Genomic DNA, 17,361 nt, shown 5'->3' on the forward strand with positions numbered 1-17,361 from the left:
ATGATCCTGCTAATGAACTGGTCATGTTTGCATTTGTCCTGTATAATTTCCCTTATTTATATTTAGCCAGCTTCTACATGTTTCCTAGTGTTTCATGTTGATCTTGAAAGCCATTGTCCAACACATGCACTGCTTATTTAAGTATCCATTGGTTAAAGAAAGTTTACATTTTCATGACTGTGATCAGTTACCACTTTGTAATTACCTTCCTTGTTTCCCTGCCAAACCCTAGTTCTCCCAGCACCTTATTATGGATCCTGATCTTCACCACAATATCCGTTATGTTATCAAATTGTTAATAAACATTACAAATATATGGGCCCAAGGCAGAACCTAAAAGGTACTTCAGTTGTCATTTTGTCTCTGCACACTTGTATTGTAGTTGTCTTAGATTTGTTAATACCATTATTCGAAGTGTATACTTTCTTAATAACTCTTTATCTAATTGCGACACCATGTATTTAAGCTCACAGGTACATTAAAAAAAAATTGCTTGCTGGATGAATGCCTTCCAGTCCTTGAGTTTTAGTAACCTTCAATTTAGCACTATAGCACTGTATCCTATGTTAGCCAATCACATATTTGCTGTAAGTTGTTTGTAACCGTGATATCCACGCTAAGATAAAACCTCTGCGATATTTTGATAATTATTGATCCTTGGGTCTAACAAGTCCACCTTGATGACCTTTATTGTCACAACCATCATTACATCTGACAAATCACATCTACATTCCAGATGTTAGTGTTTTTAAAGTTACAGTTGTTTGTTTAATCTCTTCACATGGATTTGTTAGTTCTTTGTGTATTACACACGCCCCAATGTTTTTGTATTCTGTTATGCAATTAGTGTTCCATTACCCAGGTCTGTCTTTGTAACAACATTTTACTGACTGAATGTCATGCGGATTTTTTAGAGTTAAAACTATGCTATATTTGAAAGGGTCCTCTTTGGATGATTGACTGCAATAAATGCATATTTACAGACAAGGAAGCCAATCAGATGTCACAAGGGTTATAGCAGTGCACCCTCTCGCTACCCAGGACAACCTAACCTCCCAACTTGTCGTTCCCTCTTTTTCTGTAGCGTCCTTCTTGCTAGATATGTTTATTTAATTTTTATTTGACTACTTCCCACTGTAGTTCTGCAATCTATGGTGAAATGTGGCATCCTGCTGTTCTTGATGTTTGGTTGACAATATTATCACTGTGGATGTCAGCAGAAAATAAAGGATGAACAAAAAAGATGTTGAGTTGGAAAAAAATAGTTGATACATAAATATATAAATGGAACACTAACTACATAATAGAACATACACCAACTGCAGAAGATGTCAATGAAATGCAAAAGATAAATGACAGAATTACACAATTAATAGTTAATGCTGCATAAATTATATTTCCTAGTTATTCTCTGGACTGCGGGAACTATTCTACTGTGATCCAAGATGGCTGCTTTAGTGAACACACAAAACACATACCCTATGCTGCACAGACTGTCTGTCAGGACTATCGATGAAGACATTGAAAGAATCGAAAATGGTGCTAGCAGGTAATGCTCCATTATAAGAAAACTATAGTGCTTTCAGTAAATCTTTTTTTTTTTTTACCCAATTTGATTTTAATTTCCAATGGTATTTTTTTAAAATAATGTGTATTTATATATTTATCTACCAAGAAGAGATACTTTGTGGCTACAGAAAAACGAAAACTATAATGATAATTATTTAAAAAAAAAAAATACTAGTCACCACAATTTAATGTATTTATTCATGCATGGATTCTCTTCGTGCATGGAGATTCGCACTAAAGTTCATACTGGCTCTGTACTGAATAAGGCAAAACCATCAGGTGCTGTATGGTGCCATTTGGACGGCAAAATCTAGTCTTCACACTTGATGTTGCACTGTAGGCCCCCGAATGAGACTGAATTGGTCCAGATTAAATTTTTGTTAAAATCCAGGCCGAAATTTTAAAATTCTAACTATTTGCCCGCTGGCATTGTGAGGGTTAAATATATGGTGGCTGGCCAGCGCTTGCTTGCCATATGCCACATTAAAGTAAGGAAAAAAAAAAAAAGCCTATGAGGGTCGTCATGACCCCCACATAACTGAAACACACTTTATCATGCAGTCAAACACACACACTGACTGACTCCTGATGCCCCTACCTGCCATGCCACTGGTGGTGTATGTGTATCACAGTGTGTGTGGCAGTGTATGTGTATATATGTGTATAAATCTCAGCATTCAAATGCCAATGCTACACACAAATACACACCTACATTCAAACTTCAACACTAGATACAAACACACTCGTGCATTGAAACATCAACACCACATACAAACACACATTGACACAGACATACTCCACACAAAAACATGCTTACATTCAAACACACAAACACTTCTCATTGCTAAATACAACCCTGCGGGTTTTAGAAGATGTCAAAGCCCCAGTTGTTAAAACATTATTGTAGTATGACAGATATGGATCTACCTTTTAGCCACCTTTGCGATAGGGAGGTCCCAACATTTTTTAAGTTCTATTTCATTTTCTATTGTGTGGTGGGGTGAGGTAGGGTCCAGGGGGCCCAATCAAATGCTTGCCCAGGGTCCAATCAGCATTAAAGTGGGCCCTGTGAGCAGCTAGTGGTCATTTATAATAATATTGAGGGGGCTAGTGTGCAATCTCTTAGCCCCTAACTATGGGTGGTGGATGGGGGCAACCAATAATTGGGGGGGGGGGGGCATTCACTTCACCCACTCATGCAGACTGACACACACATACTGACTCAAGCAGGCACACACTGACCCAAGCAGACTGACACACACACACACTGACCCACTCAAACTGGTGTCCAGAATGACATATTCAGGCTGACACCCACATTGACCCATGCAGACCGGCGCCCACATTGACCCATGCAAACTGACTCACACACTGACTCATGCATACACACACACTGACCCATGCAGACACACACACTCAGGGCCGGCACTACCTGTTAGGCGGACTAGGCAGACGCCAGGAGCGCCGGCCCCCCTCATGCTGCAGCCGCTCTGTAGAGAGCCTCAGGCGGCTGCAGCTTTGCCAAGGCTGCTGCATCCATGAGGGCGCACCGACCGGGCACAGCATGAGGAGAAGGGCTGACAGGAGGGAAGCTCAGCGCTCCCTCCTGTCACTCCCTCACTGTAGCGTGGCCGAGCCCTGTATGGTCCGCGGGTACCGGGAGCATCTGTCTCCTGTACCCGGCCGGACTAACAGGAAGTGCACACTGAGTGTGCACTTCCTTTTAGTCCGGCCGGGTACAGGAAACAAAAGCTCCCTGTACCCGCGGACCATACAGGGCTCGGCCACGCTACAACAGAGGTAGGGGAGGGGGGAGAAAGAAATTGACAGGGGGGGAGAAATTGATGGGGGGAGAAATAAATTGATGGGGGGAGAAATAAATTGACAGGGAGGGGGGAGAAATAAATTGACAGGGAGGGGGGAGAGAAAGAAATTGACAGGGAGGGGGGAGAGAAAGAAATTGACAGGGAGGGGGGAGAGAAAGAAATTGACAGGGAGGGGGGAGAGAAAGAAATTGACAGGGAGGGGGAGAGAAAGAAATTGACAGGGAGGGGGGAGAGAAAGAAATTGACAGGGAGGGGGGAGAGAAAGAAATTGACAGGGAGGGGGGGAGAGAAAGAAATTGACAGGGAGGGGGGGGAGAGAAAGAAATTGACAGGGAGGGGGGGGAGAGAAAGAAATTGACAGGGAGGGGGGGAGAGAAAGAAATTGACAGGGAGGGGGGAGAGAAAGAAATTGACAGGGAGGGGGGAGAGAAAGAAATTGACAGGGAGGGGGGAGAGAAAGAAATTGACAGGGAGGGGGGAGAGAAAGAAATTGACAGGGAGGGGGGAGAGAAAGAAATTGACAGGGAGGGGGGAGAGAAAGAAATTGACAGGAAGGGGGGAGAGAAAGAAATTGACAGGAAGGGAGGAAGAGAAAGAAATTGACAGGAAGGGGGGAAGAGAAAGAAATTGACAGGGGGGGAGAGAGAAATTGACAGGGGGGGAGAGAGAAATTGACAGGGAGGGGGGAGAGAGAAATTGACAGGGAGGGGGAGAAAGAAATTGACAGGGAGGGGGAGAAAGAAATTGACAGGGAGGGGGAGAAAGACATTGACAGGGAGGGGAATTGACGGGGGAGAGAAAGAAATTGACAGGGAGGGGAATTGACGGGGGAGGGGAGAAGAGAGTGACAACGGGGGGAGAAGAGAGTGACAACGGGGGGAGAAGAGAGTGACATGGGAGGGGGGAGAAAAGAGGGACAAGGGGGGGGGGAGAAGAGAGTGACAAGGAAGGGAGAGTGACACACAATGCACCCCTTACACACAAAGACAATGCACCCCTTTCACACAGAAAAACACACAATGCATTACACACACAGACACACACATACACACACACAAGCAATGCAACCCTTACACACAATGCATCCCTTACACACACAGAAACACACAATGCATTCCTTACACACTTAATGCACCCCTTACAGACGCACACACTGCATCCCGTACATACACAGAAACACACCTTGCAGCCCTTACACATACAAACACAGATTCACACAATGCATTCCTTACAGACATATCAGGACATCCCCTACACGCTCCACCCCCTGTGAACAAACTCATTGGTGGAACATGAAGGTGGACCCTGGAACCCAGACCTTGAGCTGTGTAAAGGGCCCCAAAAAATGGAGCTGCTTCCCGTTCTCCCAGAACATTGATTTTTGTGACCACAGTTACAAACAGTCTCCAGAGATCCTATTCTACACCAGACCAGTGGAGCCAGACTGCAGCTAGAGCCCATCATCAACCTCATCTGGTTGTAAGTAGGCAATCTAGTATATTATTTGTGGCACTAATCTGTAATTTACCTCACATTAAAGAAACACTATAGTCCCCAGAACCACTGTGTAACAGATCACCTGGCACCCCGACTGGGTACCTCTGTTGAAGGATGCTCCTAGCGCTTCCTGAGGACTCCAAACACTGCAGCAGACACCACAACCACCGAACCGGAGAAGCATACGAATGCTCTCAAGCATATGAATGCTGTAAACAGCTGAACAGGAAAAGCATACAATCAGCTTACACTCCTGGCAATCAGCATACAATCCAATTCCCCCAATAACGAGACGACACGAGGTCGACACGAGGTCAAGCAGAACTGACTGTACTGGCACATACAGCCTCTTTTATTCACAATCCACAAACATAGTACTGCCCACATGGTTTTGAAATACAACCAATCAATCTGTACAATACACACAGACACTCCCACACAAAATCCTCCCCTCTGCCTGTGATATGATTATTGAACACAATGGGTAATATAATTACCACCGGCAGAGAAATACAGTTTTATAAAACATACCACAGGGTATGTTAACCATGGGAGTTAAATATTAGAACAGTGTTAAGGTAGAGTATGAGTATACAACCTATCGGGGTCAGAACACTGCATTATTGTCTTCAACCAGACACATTAAAAATTCACATCTAAGGAGTCTAAATTTGTCAAATTCATTAAATACTTGCACACAAAGGCCATTATTCAAATAAAAACATATAAAAGGTAAATATATAAAATAAAATAGAACCATGCATGAAAAATATACAACACTTGAGTGGCAATAGGGTCCCAGGTAAATAATTTTTTGTGATGCAGGTTTCTCCTGCAAGTCTGGTTTTCTCAGTGAAGTCTTTCAGATGTCGTTGAGGCATAATACACACAGTAACAGGAGGTAATAACAGGATAACAAACTCAGTGGGTAACACCAAGAGCAGGGATAGGCATTACTTCCCATTCATACTCAAGTTGTAGCATTCTGTCTTTAGTATTGCTCAGACACTACAATAGATAGTAAAGTCATACTCGCAGTTTCTTGCATTTTGAATTCCTGTGTGATGTAGGTTTGAAATAAATGTGAGCACAGGGTAGATTAACAGGTAAATATAAATCTTATTCATCCAGTGACTGAAATCCTCGCTCGAAGAAAGTGACAGGCCCTCCTCCTGCTAGAAACCACCAAATTCCTGAGGTTGACCTCCATGCAAAATGTAAAAAAAAGAGAGTGATCTCAACCAGCTGAGTTACAAATGCAAAAAAATGAAGTATATAAAATATTAGCAACATGACAACATAACAGAGGAGAGCACCAGGTAGATGCTTGGGTGTTCCGTGCTTTGGTGGCACCTCCTCAACAAACAAGTTGACCGGCAACACGAGTTGGTCTTGATAAGAATTTAAAAAGTTCCAAAGGTCTGAGGTTCAGTATTGATAACATCCTGTCTGGGAGATACTTTATGACATTTATAAGCATAATCAAAGGCGACCTAGCAAAGGAATGTAACAGCTACAACACATTTAAAGCAAGCCGCTTATCTGTGTCTTGGAAGAATTGGTAAATATTCCAAATGAAGAAGACCAAATGATTTTAGGAAAACTCCAAACCTCTAAGGGATGCTGAAGTGCTTTAGTTGCTAAAAGCATATTCTTTTGAAATATGCATTGCTATAAAATAAGGCAGAGGGAAATTAGCTATTTTATAATTCCCCCCTTAGTAACACCTCTAGGCTGTCTGGTTGGATTCCTCACTCACTTTGTGAGCTTTCTAAGAGAAGAAATGAGGACTTCTCTCTGAGAAGTATTACTGGTGGTTCACATCACTTCCTGCGTATGCACCCTGTGTCCTAATGTATTGGAGAAGCATTCGATTGACTGGGAAAACATTATCAGGATTAGTGGTAAATAATTTGTTTTTTATTTAAATGGTAAGATGGGGGTCCAAAATCTAAAATAATAAAAGAACACTCTAATGTTAGAAATAAAGGCATTTATTTGTAACAGTGGAGTGTTTCTTTAATGATCCAAATGACAAATGATTTAGGTAAACTAGAAAAATGGTCAGAGTTGTGGCAACTGACATTTAATGTTGATAAGTGCAAGATAATGCATCTTGGACGTAAAAACCCAAGGGCAGAGTACAGAATATTTGATAGAGTCCTAACCTCAACATCTGAGGAAAGGGATTTAGGGGTGATTATTTCTGATGACTTAACAGAGCAGCAGGAAATGCCAGCAGAATGCTTGGTTGTATAGGGAGAGGTATTTACAGTAGAAAGAGGGAAGTGCTCATGCCATTGTACAGATCACTGGTGAGACCTCACTTGGAGTAATGTACGCAGTACTGGAGACCGTATCTTCAGAAGGATATTGATACTTTAGAGAGAGTTCAGAGAAGGGCTACTAAACTGGTTCATGGATTGCAGGATAAAACTTACCAGGAAAGGTTAAAGGATCTTAACATGTATAGCTTGGAGGAAACACGAGACAGGGGGGATATGATAGAAACATTTAAATACATAAAGGGACTCAACACAGTAAAGGAGGAGACTATATTTAAAAGAAGAACAACTACCACAACAAGAGGACATAGTCTTAAATTAGAGGGGCAAAGGTTTAAAAATAATATCAGGAAGTATTACTTTACTGAGAGGGTAGTGGGTGCATGGAATAGCCTTCCAGCTGAAGTGGTAGAGGTTAACACAGTGAAGGAGTTTAAGCATGCGTGGGATAGGCATAAGGCTATCCTAAATATAAGATAAGGCTAGGGACTAATGAAAGTATTTAGAAAATTGGGCAGACTAGTTGGGCCGAATGGTTCCTATCTGCCGTCACATTCTATGTTTCTATATTTTGCATCCAATATATTTTAATTTACAGTATCTATCTGCCAATGCTTGGGAGTATTGTCTGTAATATCATGTTTACTATCTGCCACCATGCTCATTCTAAGGTTACATCAACGTTATTTCCAATCCATTTAAAGGTTTACAGTTTAGAAAATCTAAAATCGCATGCCAGGAAGCATTGCCCACAGGAGAGGATAAGATATATTGCTGCATGGAGGCAGTTTGGAATTAGCAATAAATAGATCAAAATAAACCACAGGTGTCTGAAGCTAAATCCAATCCCATAGTAATCAGTTAGTTAAACATATGACATATTAAACAAAATAAATATTTTTAAAAAACCTATTTGGTTAAAGAAAATCACTAAGAAAATTAATGGAATAATAATACAACAAAGATAACGAGCAGATCAAGAAATGAATGTGTACAATGTTTTTTTTCTTCATTTTAAATTGTGTTTGCTCTGTCCAATTGTCAAGCTTGTTAATCCATATTGTTTTATTCAATTTAGCTGTTTTTTTTTTTAAATGACTCCAATATAGGTAATCAGTCAGAATTCATCTGGCACAAGTCATATGAGAACGAGTGTAAAGTGTAAGAAATTAAGTTCTGCATTTTTTTTTTTATGTGTCTGAGGATTAAATTTTGTTGCTTACAGACTAAAACATTATTTTACAGTGACCCAGGGTTATGGATTGAATGTTCTATACGTTATACTTTATGCATAAGAGGAAACGTTAATTTTAAATAATACTGTATATTTTGTTTATTATTTTCTATATTTTTTTTTACAGTTTTACACCAGCTGGCATGTCCCATGTAGTTCTTTCTCCCCTGTACATTTTCCAAGGATGTTTCCATATTTTAATTAGTAATTTCTTTACAAATGTAAACAAAATGGAAATTAGAAAATAGTCAGTCATGTCAGCAGTAGAACATCTGCATAAAATATAGGAATTTCTAATATGAATAAAAAGTACCTGCAAAATGGGAGAATTTGCAAAACACTAGGTAGTTTGTAATATAATTACAGAACATTTTATCTATTCTGGTTACATAATTCAGTAAATGTTATTACTCATTGCAATATGATCTGAAAACTAATATCCAGCACTGGAACCCAACATCTTGTCTTTAGTGTCAAAACCATGATAATGCAAAACCTACTTATGAGGACACACTTAAAACACAGTTTTTTCATTATGTGCTCAATTGTTAAAAATATAAATAATTGATTAAATTAAGCTGATATATTGCTACCGCCAGTAAAATCAGTGTTTAAACATTAAAATAACATGCTGTACAACAGAGATTAATCCACACAAACGTTTGGACAATATAACATGAGCCTTAAAGTTGAAAAACAAGAAATGTAACATTAAATAATGGTACTCGGCTGGTAAATCCTACAGACACAGATACCACAGTACGAAATTACTATGAATTATTAATCAAGGGTTCAGCACAAACATTCGTGAAATGTCTTTGCAGAGAATTGCATTATAATTGGCTTGAAGTCAGTGGTCTTCAGGATGTCATTTTCCATACACATGAGTGAAAACCAGTTCAAACGCTGCTGCCCCATTGTGTGTGAAACTGATTTTTTTTTTTTTTTTATCAGTTTTATTCTTGAAAATGAACGTTCTCCTGCATAGTTGGTCACCATCATGCACATGAACACTCTGACTGCAAACTGAGGTGGTTGGTCTTCCTAAATGTTTTAATAAAGAGGGTTTGAAGGTTCTGAAAAAACATCCTGGAATAGAATATTGCAAATTGGTAAGATTATTGGGCACCTAGGTTCATGGTGCCTGGACATTTGCTATCCATTATCCATCTATCCACAAAAAACAAACAAACAAAAAAAACAACCAACCAACCAACGAAACGCAAGGGACTCAGTAAATTCTTTTAAACACTTCTGCTTTATTGTGCAGGTTGTAGTGGTATACAAGACAAAGTTTCAGTCCGTTGACAGGAGTTTTCGGGACTGAAATGTTAACTTGTATACCACTAAAACCTGCACAATAAAGCAGAAGTGTTTAAAGATACTTGCGGAGTCCTCTGAATGTGTCCTATCAAAGTTTATATATTTTCATATTTTGCGTGGGACGGGGCATCAAGACAAGAGAGACATCAAATACAAATCCATATACATTAAAACCATATATATAATGATGTAATCAGAAAAGATAATACTGTTCTGTAATTATATTACAGAATTCCTCGTGTTTTGAGGACACACTCAAAACATGAGGAAGTCATGTTTATAAGACACACTCTAATAGAAATGTAGAAAAAAAAAGCAATCAGTAATTACAGCAAACTTCAGCTTATGTGCATAGGAGATGTAGTGTGTGCATAGGGGGTGTAGTGAGTGTGTGTATAGGGACTGTAGTGTGTGTTTGTAGTATATGTAATATATATGTTTAGGGAATGTAGTGTATGTGTGTGAGTGTATATACACGGAAGGAAGCACTGGCCCGGTGAGAGAGAGATTTGATATCCCCACCAGGCCTGCTGGCCGCTGTATATGTATAGTAATATACTTTGAATATAATACATATATCAGATTATATTTGACATAATATATGCAATATATAGGAATATATCATATTTTTCAGATTGCAAGATTAATTTCCAAAATATATATTCGTATTAGAACCTGGACAGATGCTATTAAATGTTTGTTACTTTGCTTGATTTGGCATGGGAAAAATATAAAAATAACTTACTTAACCAATAGTTACTCTTACAGCATTCACTCATCTTATTTAAAAAAAAAATGAAAGAAATTGAGGTCCTAAAGTGGAAATTATAACAAAAAAAATACATTTGCCTGTAATTATAATAGTCTAATACTATGTGATTTTAATTCTCAGTCATATGTGAATCAGTAAATATGCTTAACCCCGGGAGTGTAAGGACATTTTATATCAATGGTAGTTGGTGGAGTTTTAAGATGTTGGCACAAGTCTTCTGGCTAAACTCCAGGTGAAACTCCATCCATAGAATTTGACTCCACACCTTAATTCTGTAATGATCATCTTATTCTGTTATGGTGAGATCTATCTGCTTTACGTTACTCAGCCTTTGATGGTAGTCTGCATACAATACACAGAGATGGGTAAAAAACAGAGATACCCATAACATATATAAAGCCTAGTACAGTACAAAGATTCAGACCACTCAAGAAGTACTAGCAGCTCACTAGGGCAGAATGGAAGACCCAACACAATACTAAAAGCATCCTCAAAGGTTCTGAGAAAATAGTATCTTTCCCAAAAACACACATTTCCTCCCCCACAGAAAAAGACGGGGATTCAAACCTAACAAAAGAACATACAGAGACTAAAGAGCAATATGACTCGTGAAGAAAACAAAATTATTAATTTGTCCAAATTTATTTTAAAACAAGAACATATTTCCCTTCTCAATAAAGGTTTCTCTTTTGTCCCCACCCCAGGAGACAATAAATTTGAATGGGTTAAAGACACCAATCTATTTGGCCGAAAGTTAGTTTTAAATGTCTTACACAAAAGAAAGGAACAGAAACTATCAAAAAAACTGGATGTCCTCCCAGAAGACTTTAAATATCTTAAAACCACGATTTCACTTTTAGAAGAACAAGAATATGACCAACCCTTAACAACTGTAAAATCACAAAGCTGGTTTACACCAAGTTTCAAGGAGGTCTCTAATGTGTACCTCATTGTAAAGACAATGGACAATATTGAGAACTTACCTCCACCAAAGATTCCTAAAGACAATTTGACCTCAAGCGAATGTAGAGCCTTACCGGAGTTAAGTCAGAACAAAGCTCTGATAATTAAACCCTTGGACAAGGAAGGCAGCACGGTCCTATTGAGTCAAAAAAATATGTAGCCATGTGTATGGACCATTTAAGCGACTATATACACTATAGAGAGTTGCCAGGGCCAGAGTTGCCAGGGCCAAAACCATTTTTACAGCAACTGAAGTCACTACTGTAGGCAGTAGAGGGTGGCATAATCACAAAAGAAGAGTTTAAATTTCTTCCTCCTAACCTTATCCCTACTGGGGCCACCTTCTAATGTCTCCCCAAAATCCACAAGAACCGAACAAATGTAGACGCCTGGACAAACTTGGACGTCATTGCTCTGTATAATAATATCCCCCATGACAAGGGATTATTAGCTACTGCATACTTTTTGAATAAATCTGTCAAGTTCTCCCCTGCCCAGAAGGAATTTTTGTTACAGCTAATAGAATTCATTCTAACACACAATTATTTTGTGTTCAATGGGAAACACTATCTACAGCTGAGGGGCACAACTATGAGTACGGCTTGTGCCCCCAGCTATGCATACCTCTATCTGGACTCGTGGAAAGAAACAATACTCAAAGAGAAAATTGTTCAAAACTACAGCACTTTTATCATCAGATGGCATAGATACATCGGTAGTGTCCTCTTGTTCTTGACAGGATCAATTCTTCTCTTTAAAACGATGGTCCATGATCTTAATGAGAATGACATAGACCTACAACTTAACCATGTAATTAACAAAGAAAAAAATCAAGTTCTTGGATGTAACAATATCTCTAGTCTTAGAAGGAAAAGTCGAAACAGAGTTATTTAGGAAATCAACATCATCCAATAGCCTGTTACTTTGGAAAAGCTACCATCCTTATAAACTTAAAGCAGCCATTCCATATAGACAATACTTAAGGGCCTGAAGGAACTGTTCTAACCAGGATTCCTTTTTAAGAGAAGCAAATGGTATGATCAGTAGTGGGATCCTTTAAAATTAATCTTCTCCCATAACTGGCCAATTCTCAGGCACGAGGCAGACCTGGAATCCAATCTCACCCAGTCCCCCAGTATAACAGCAAAATGTTTAAACAATGTAAGAGAACATCTAATAAACAGCCAGATGGAACCTAATAAACTTTCTTCTACATGGCTATCAAATACCAAGGGAATCTTCAAGAGTGGAAACTGTGAGGCCTGCAATTTCATTCAAACGTGTTCATACGTGTTGTATATATCATCACATGCAGCTGTTGACATTGTATATTGAAGAAATGTACCAGCAGCTCAGGAGAAGAATTTTACAGAACATTAATTCAGTAAACATCCCAACATTTCAAACCCGGTGGCAAACCACGTTCGAGCATTTCACGAAAGGGACCCATCACGTTTTTCCTTTCAGGCGTTGGAACAAATCACCCTGAACTCGAGAGAAGGAACCTTTAATCTAAAACTTCTATAGAAGGATTCTATGTGGATATATGAATTCCAAACCCTGTCACCCCAAGGACTAAATGTGGAATTCAATTTCACTCCTTTCATTCATCATTAACACTTCTCCATTATATGTCTCTCTAATAAAATTCTCATATACTCGTGTAGTCATTCCTTCTTAAATTCAGCGTATTTTACCATTAGTATCATTTCCATTATATCTTTTTAAATTTTTTATTATTTTTCATATTTTTTTAATAGTTTTCCGACTCATCATTTGTATTATCTTTCAATTTCTTTGCACTCATATCTTCTCCTCAGAAAAGATTCATATTTGGTTACATCTGTACACCACAAACACTATTGCTTAAAAACCTCTTTCAGAATCATAACAGTGACTTATCTTCTCTTGAAACATTTTCCATTCTAACTGAATTTTGATATTCGAGACAAATAGCAATGCAAGCTATGTATACCAATATTCATAACTGCATCACAGATTATAGAATTTAACAATGCCTGATAATATACCATTAATATTACATTGTAACCCGGTCCATATATTACCACCAACTCTCCTAAATTCTCAACAATGAGATAGACTGACTTAAAGAGCAAGGAGCACAACGGAAGCAAGTCTCCAATAAGTGTCGACCTACTCATACACAGCATAAGCCGATATATATATATACACACACACACACACACACACAGTAGAAATGGAGGTAGGGGCTCTGAGTGCTCCCTAATAATTACACAGCTGGTTAATACACTATTCCACCATAGTCTACGATCGATTGGGCGATTCCTCCCATCAGGTGACCACTTACATTTAAGTTGGGTACGCATAGGTGGCAGACAAATATATCTATATATGAAATTACATTTAGGCGACGTTCCCCGTCGTGATTCTGCAAGGAGATTCCCCTTTTGGTTCTGTAATAGAGCGAGATTTTGTACATAGGAATTTCCATTTATTTCGATTTATTATTGATTTCTATTTGAGTTCCTATTTATTCATTTAACTTGTTTAAAATGTTTATTTTAATAAATTTATAACAATCTCCAAGAGAGCTAACCCGTTCTATAAACTGAACGCCATAGTAAGTAACAAACAAACAAGATGGGAAATGTAGAATTCCCTCTAAGGCAAACCTTCAAAAACAGAAGTCTAATGAGTTTTATACGTACAAAACAGAATTCTACTTCACTCGATTAGGTTAGAATGTTTTTGTTCCGTACCAAGGCACATAATGCAACAAGGCCACATTTACAATAAGTTCGCAAGTTTCCCAACTTCATTTAACTTATAGAATTTTATCAATATCTATTAGTGGAGATGAGAGCTACTGTAAGGGTTAATAACCACCGTCTCTTAATACCATTGAGAATGGAATTAGACAAATCTCACTTGGAAATTAAAATTATACCAATCAGAAAAGGGATTCCCCCCATTTTATACCGTTACTTACATGTGGCCGGTTCTCCCTCTGATGATCCTTGCCGTGAAATGTGCCTGTCAGGGGCTCTGAGTGCTCCCTCTAAACCACAAATTCGTCTAACATACCGTTATTGAGCAGTATGGTTTTTGATAGGGACCTCCTTTGATCTGAAAAATATTTCAATTCGCAGCGAGGCTGTGGCAGTTATAGGGATTTGTTTAGTCATAATAAACTATCAGGCTATACAGACAGATGCCCTCGAAGGCATGGTGAGCAGGGCCGCCATCACAAACATCCTGTATTCACAGTACACACACTACATCCACCACAAATTGAAACACTCTGCATTCACTATACACAGACACTGTGTCTAATACACACACTTCATCCACTTCAGACACTGCATCCACTAAACACATTTCATCTAGTACATACAAACACTACATCCACTACACAAACACACACTACATCCACTACTCAAACACTCTCTGCATTCACTACACATTAACACTCTGCATTCACTACACTAACACACACTCTGCATCCGCTACACACTAACACATCCTCTGCATTCACTACACATTAACACACTGCATTCACTACACTAACACACAATCTGCATCCGCTAAACACTAACACACTCTCTGCATTCGCTACACATCAACACACACTCTGAATTCACTACACATTTACACACACTCTGAATTCACTACACTAACACACACACACTACATTCATTACACTGACACTCTGCATTCACTAAACTATGCACACACTCTGGATTCACTATACTGACACACACTCTGGATTCACTATACTGACACACACTCTGGATTCACTATACTGACACACACTCTGGATTCACTATACTGACACACACTCTGGATTCACTATACTGACACACACTCTGGATTCACTATACTGACACACACTCTGGATTCACTATACTGACACACACTCTGGATTCACTATACTGACACACACTCTGGATTCACTATACTGACACACACTCTGGATTCACTATACTGACACACACTCTGGATTCACTATACTGACACACACTCTGGATTCACTATACTGACACACACTCTGGATTCACTATACTGACACACACTCTGCATTAACTGTAGACACAGCATCCACTACACAAACATCCTGTATTCACAGTACACACACTACATCCACCACAAATTGAAACACTCTGCATTCACTATACACAGACACTGCGTCTAATACACACACTACATCCACTACAGACACTGCATCCACTAAACACATTTCATCTAGTACATACAAACACTACATCCACTACACAAACACACACTACACCACTATACACACACTACATCCACTACTCAAACACACTCTGCGTTCACTATACACACTGCATCCGCTACACAAACACACACTCTGCATTCACTGCACAAACAGTATCTAATACACACAAACACTTCATCCATTACACACATTCTAATTCACTTCCACTATACACACCACATTCAGTCCCGCATCATTGTCAGCGGACTAGGTAGGGCGTGGGCGGGCCCAGGGGGGCCCAGACCTTGTGCTTTGTCAGGGGCCCCAAAATTTCTGATGGCAGCCCTGATGGTGAGCGGCAGGGAAGTCAGTACAACTACTTTTTTATAACAATTCTCAAATCAGAATCACCTTACTAGCCACAATGCTATAACTGGTAGACATGTGCAATTCGCTTAGGTCCGAATATTAATTCGGACGAATTTCGGGCAATTCGGACATTCGGATACTTCCGAATAGCCGAAGTGACGAATTGCCAAGGTTCCGAAATTAACGAATTTCCGAAGTGCTGAAGTTCAGAAGTTGCCTAAGTGTCAAAGTGACGAAGTTCCGAAGCACAGTATTGCCTAAGTACTAATATACTTACCCAGTGGAAGAAGAGGAATGTTACACTGTATACAATTTTAAATAAAAAGTATACAAACATAGCCAGGATTCAGCTGTGAGCATTTGCAACACTTACAACAATCAAGTAACATACATTCATATAAAATGTAAGTTACTTAGCCAGTCAATAGGATGACAGGAATGAATAAGTAGATAAACTCCCTAATTCCCACGGTATTAGGGAGCTATCTACTAAAAGTCTGAAAGACCTCAATTGGTCTTTCAGCCAAATTTACTAATACTAAGTAAAGATTACTTAGTATTAGTAAATGATGCCCCTACTCGCTATATCGCGAGTAGGGGCTATCTATTAAACAGTGAGCAGCCTGTGGCTGCTCACTGTAAAAACAAAACAAAAAAAACACGTCTTCCCCTCCCAAGCCCCCACCCGTGCTGTGCAAGTGGGGGCTTCTAACCTGAAGGGGGGACCTGTTGCAACCCCCGGCCCCCACCCCTGAACGGCGGGTGGGGGCCCTAAAGTAAGATAAGGGGGGGGACCTATTGTTCTCCCCCCTGCCCCCACCCCTGAGCGGTGGGTGGGGGCCCTAAATTAGAATGAGTGGGAGACCTAATGTCCTCTCCCCTGGCCCCCACCCCTGAGCGGTGGGTGGGGGCCCTAAATACTAATTGGGGGGGACCTAATGTCCTACCCTCTGGCCCCCACCCCTAAACGGTGGGTGGGGGCCCTAAATTAGAATGAGGGGGGGGGACCTAATGTCCTCTCCCCTGGCCCCCACCCCTGAGCGGTGGGTGGGGGCCCTAAATTAGAATGAGGGGGGACACCTAATGTCCTCTGCCACTGGCTGCTCACTGTTTACTAGAGATGCCCCTACTCGCAGTGTAGCGAGTAGGGGCATAATTTACTAATACTAAGTAATCTTTACTTAGTATTTGTAAATTTGACTGAAAGACCAATTTAGGTCTTTCAGCCTTTTGGTAGATAACTCCCTAATACCGTGCAAATTAGGGAGTTATCTACCAAGCAGCTGCAAGAGAAGTTCCGAAATTCCGAAGTGCTGAAGTGTCGA

The 17,361-nt window shown here is 39.8% G+C and overlaps 1 protein-coding gene across 1 annotated transcript in view; it reads left to right on the forward strand.

Moving 5' to 3' along the window:
* Positions 1–17,361, forward strand: part of CNGA3 (cyclic nucleotide gated channel subunit alpha 3) — a 60,258-nt gene that overhangs the window by 17,176 nt on the left and 25,721 nt on the right. The window contains exon 2 of the mRNA XM_063459148.1: positions 1,405–1,549. Coding sequence (XP_063315218.1) covers positions 1,446–1,549 — 104 coding nt within the window. The 5' untranslated portion in view covers positions 1,405–1,445. The remainder of the gene's footprint in view (positions 1–1,404; positions 1,550–17,361) is intronic.

Source organism: Pelobates fuscus, chromosome 1 (assembly GCF_036172605.1).
Source record: "Pelobates fuscus isolate aPelFus1 chromosome 1, aPelFus1.pri, whole genome shotgun sequence".
Lineage (NCBI taxonomy): Eukaryota > Metazoa > Chordata > Amphibia > Anura > Pelobatidae > Pelobates > Pelobates fuscus.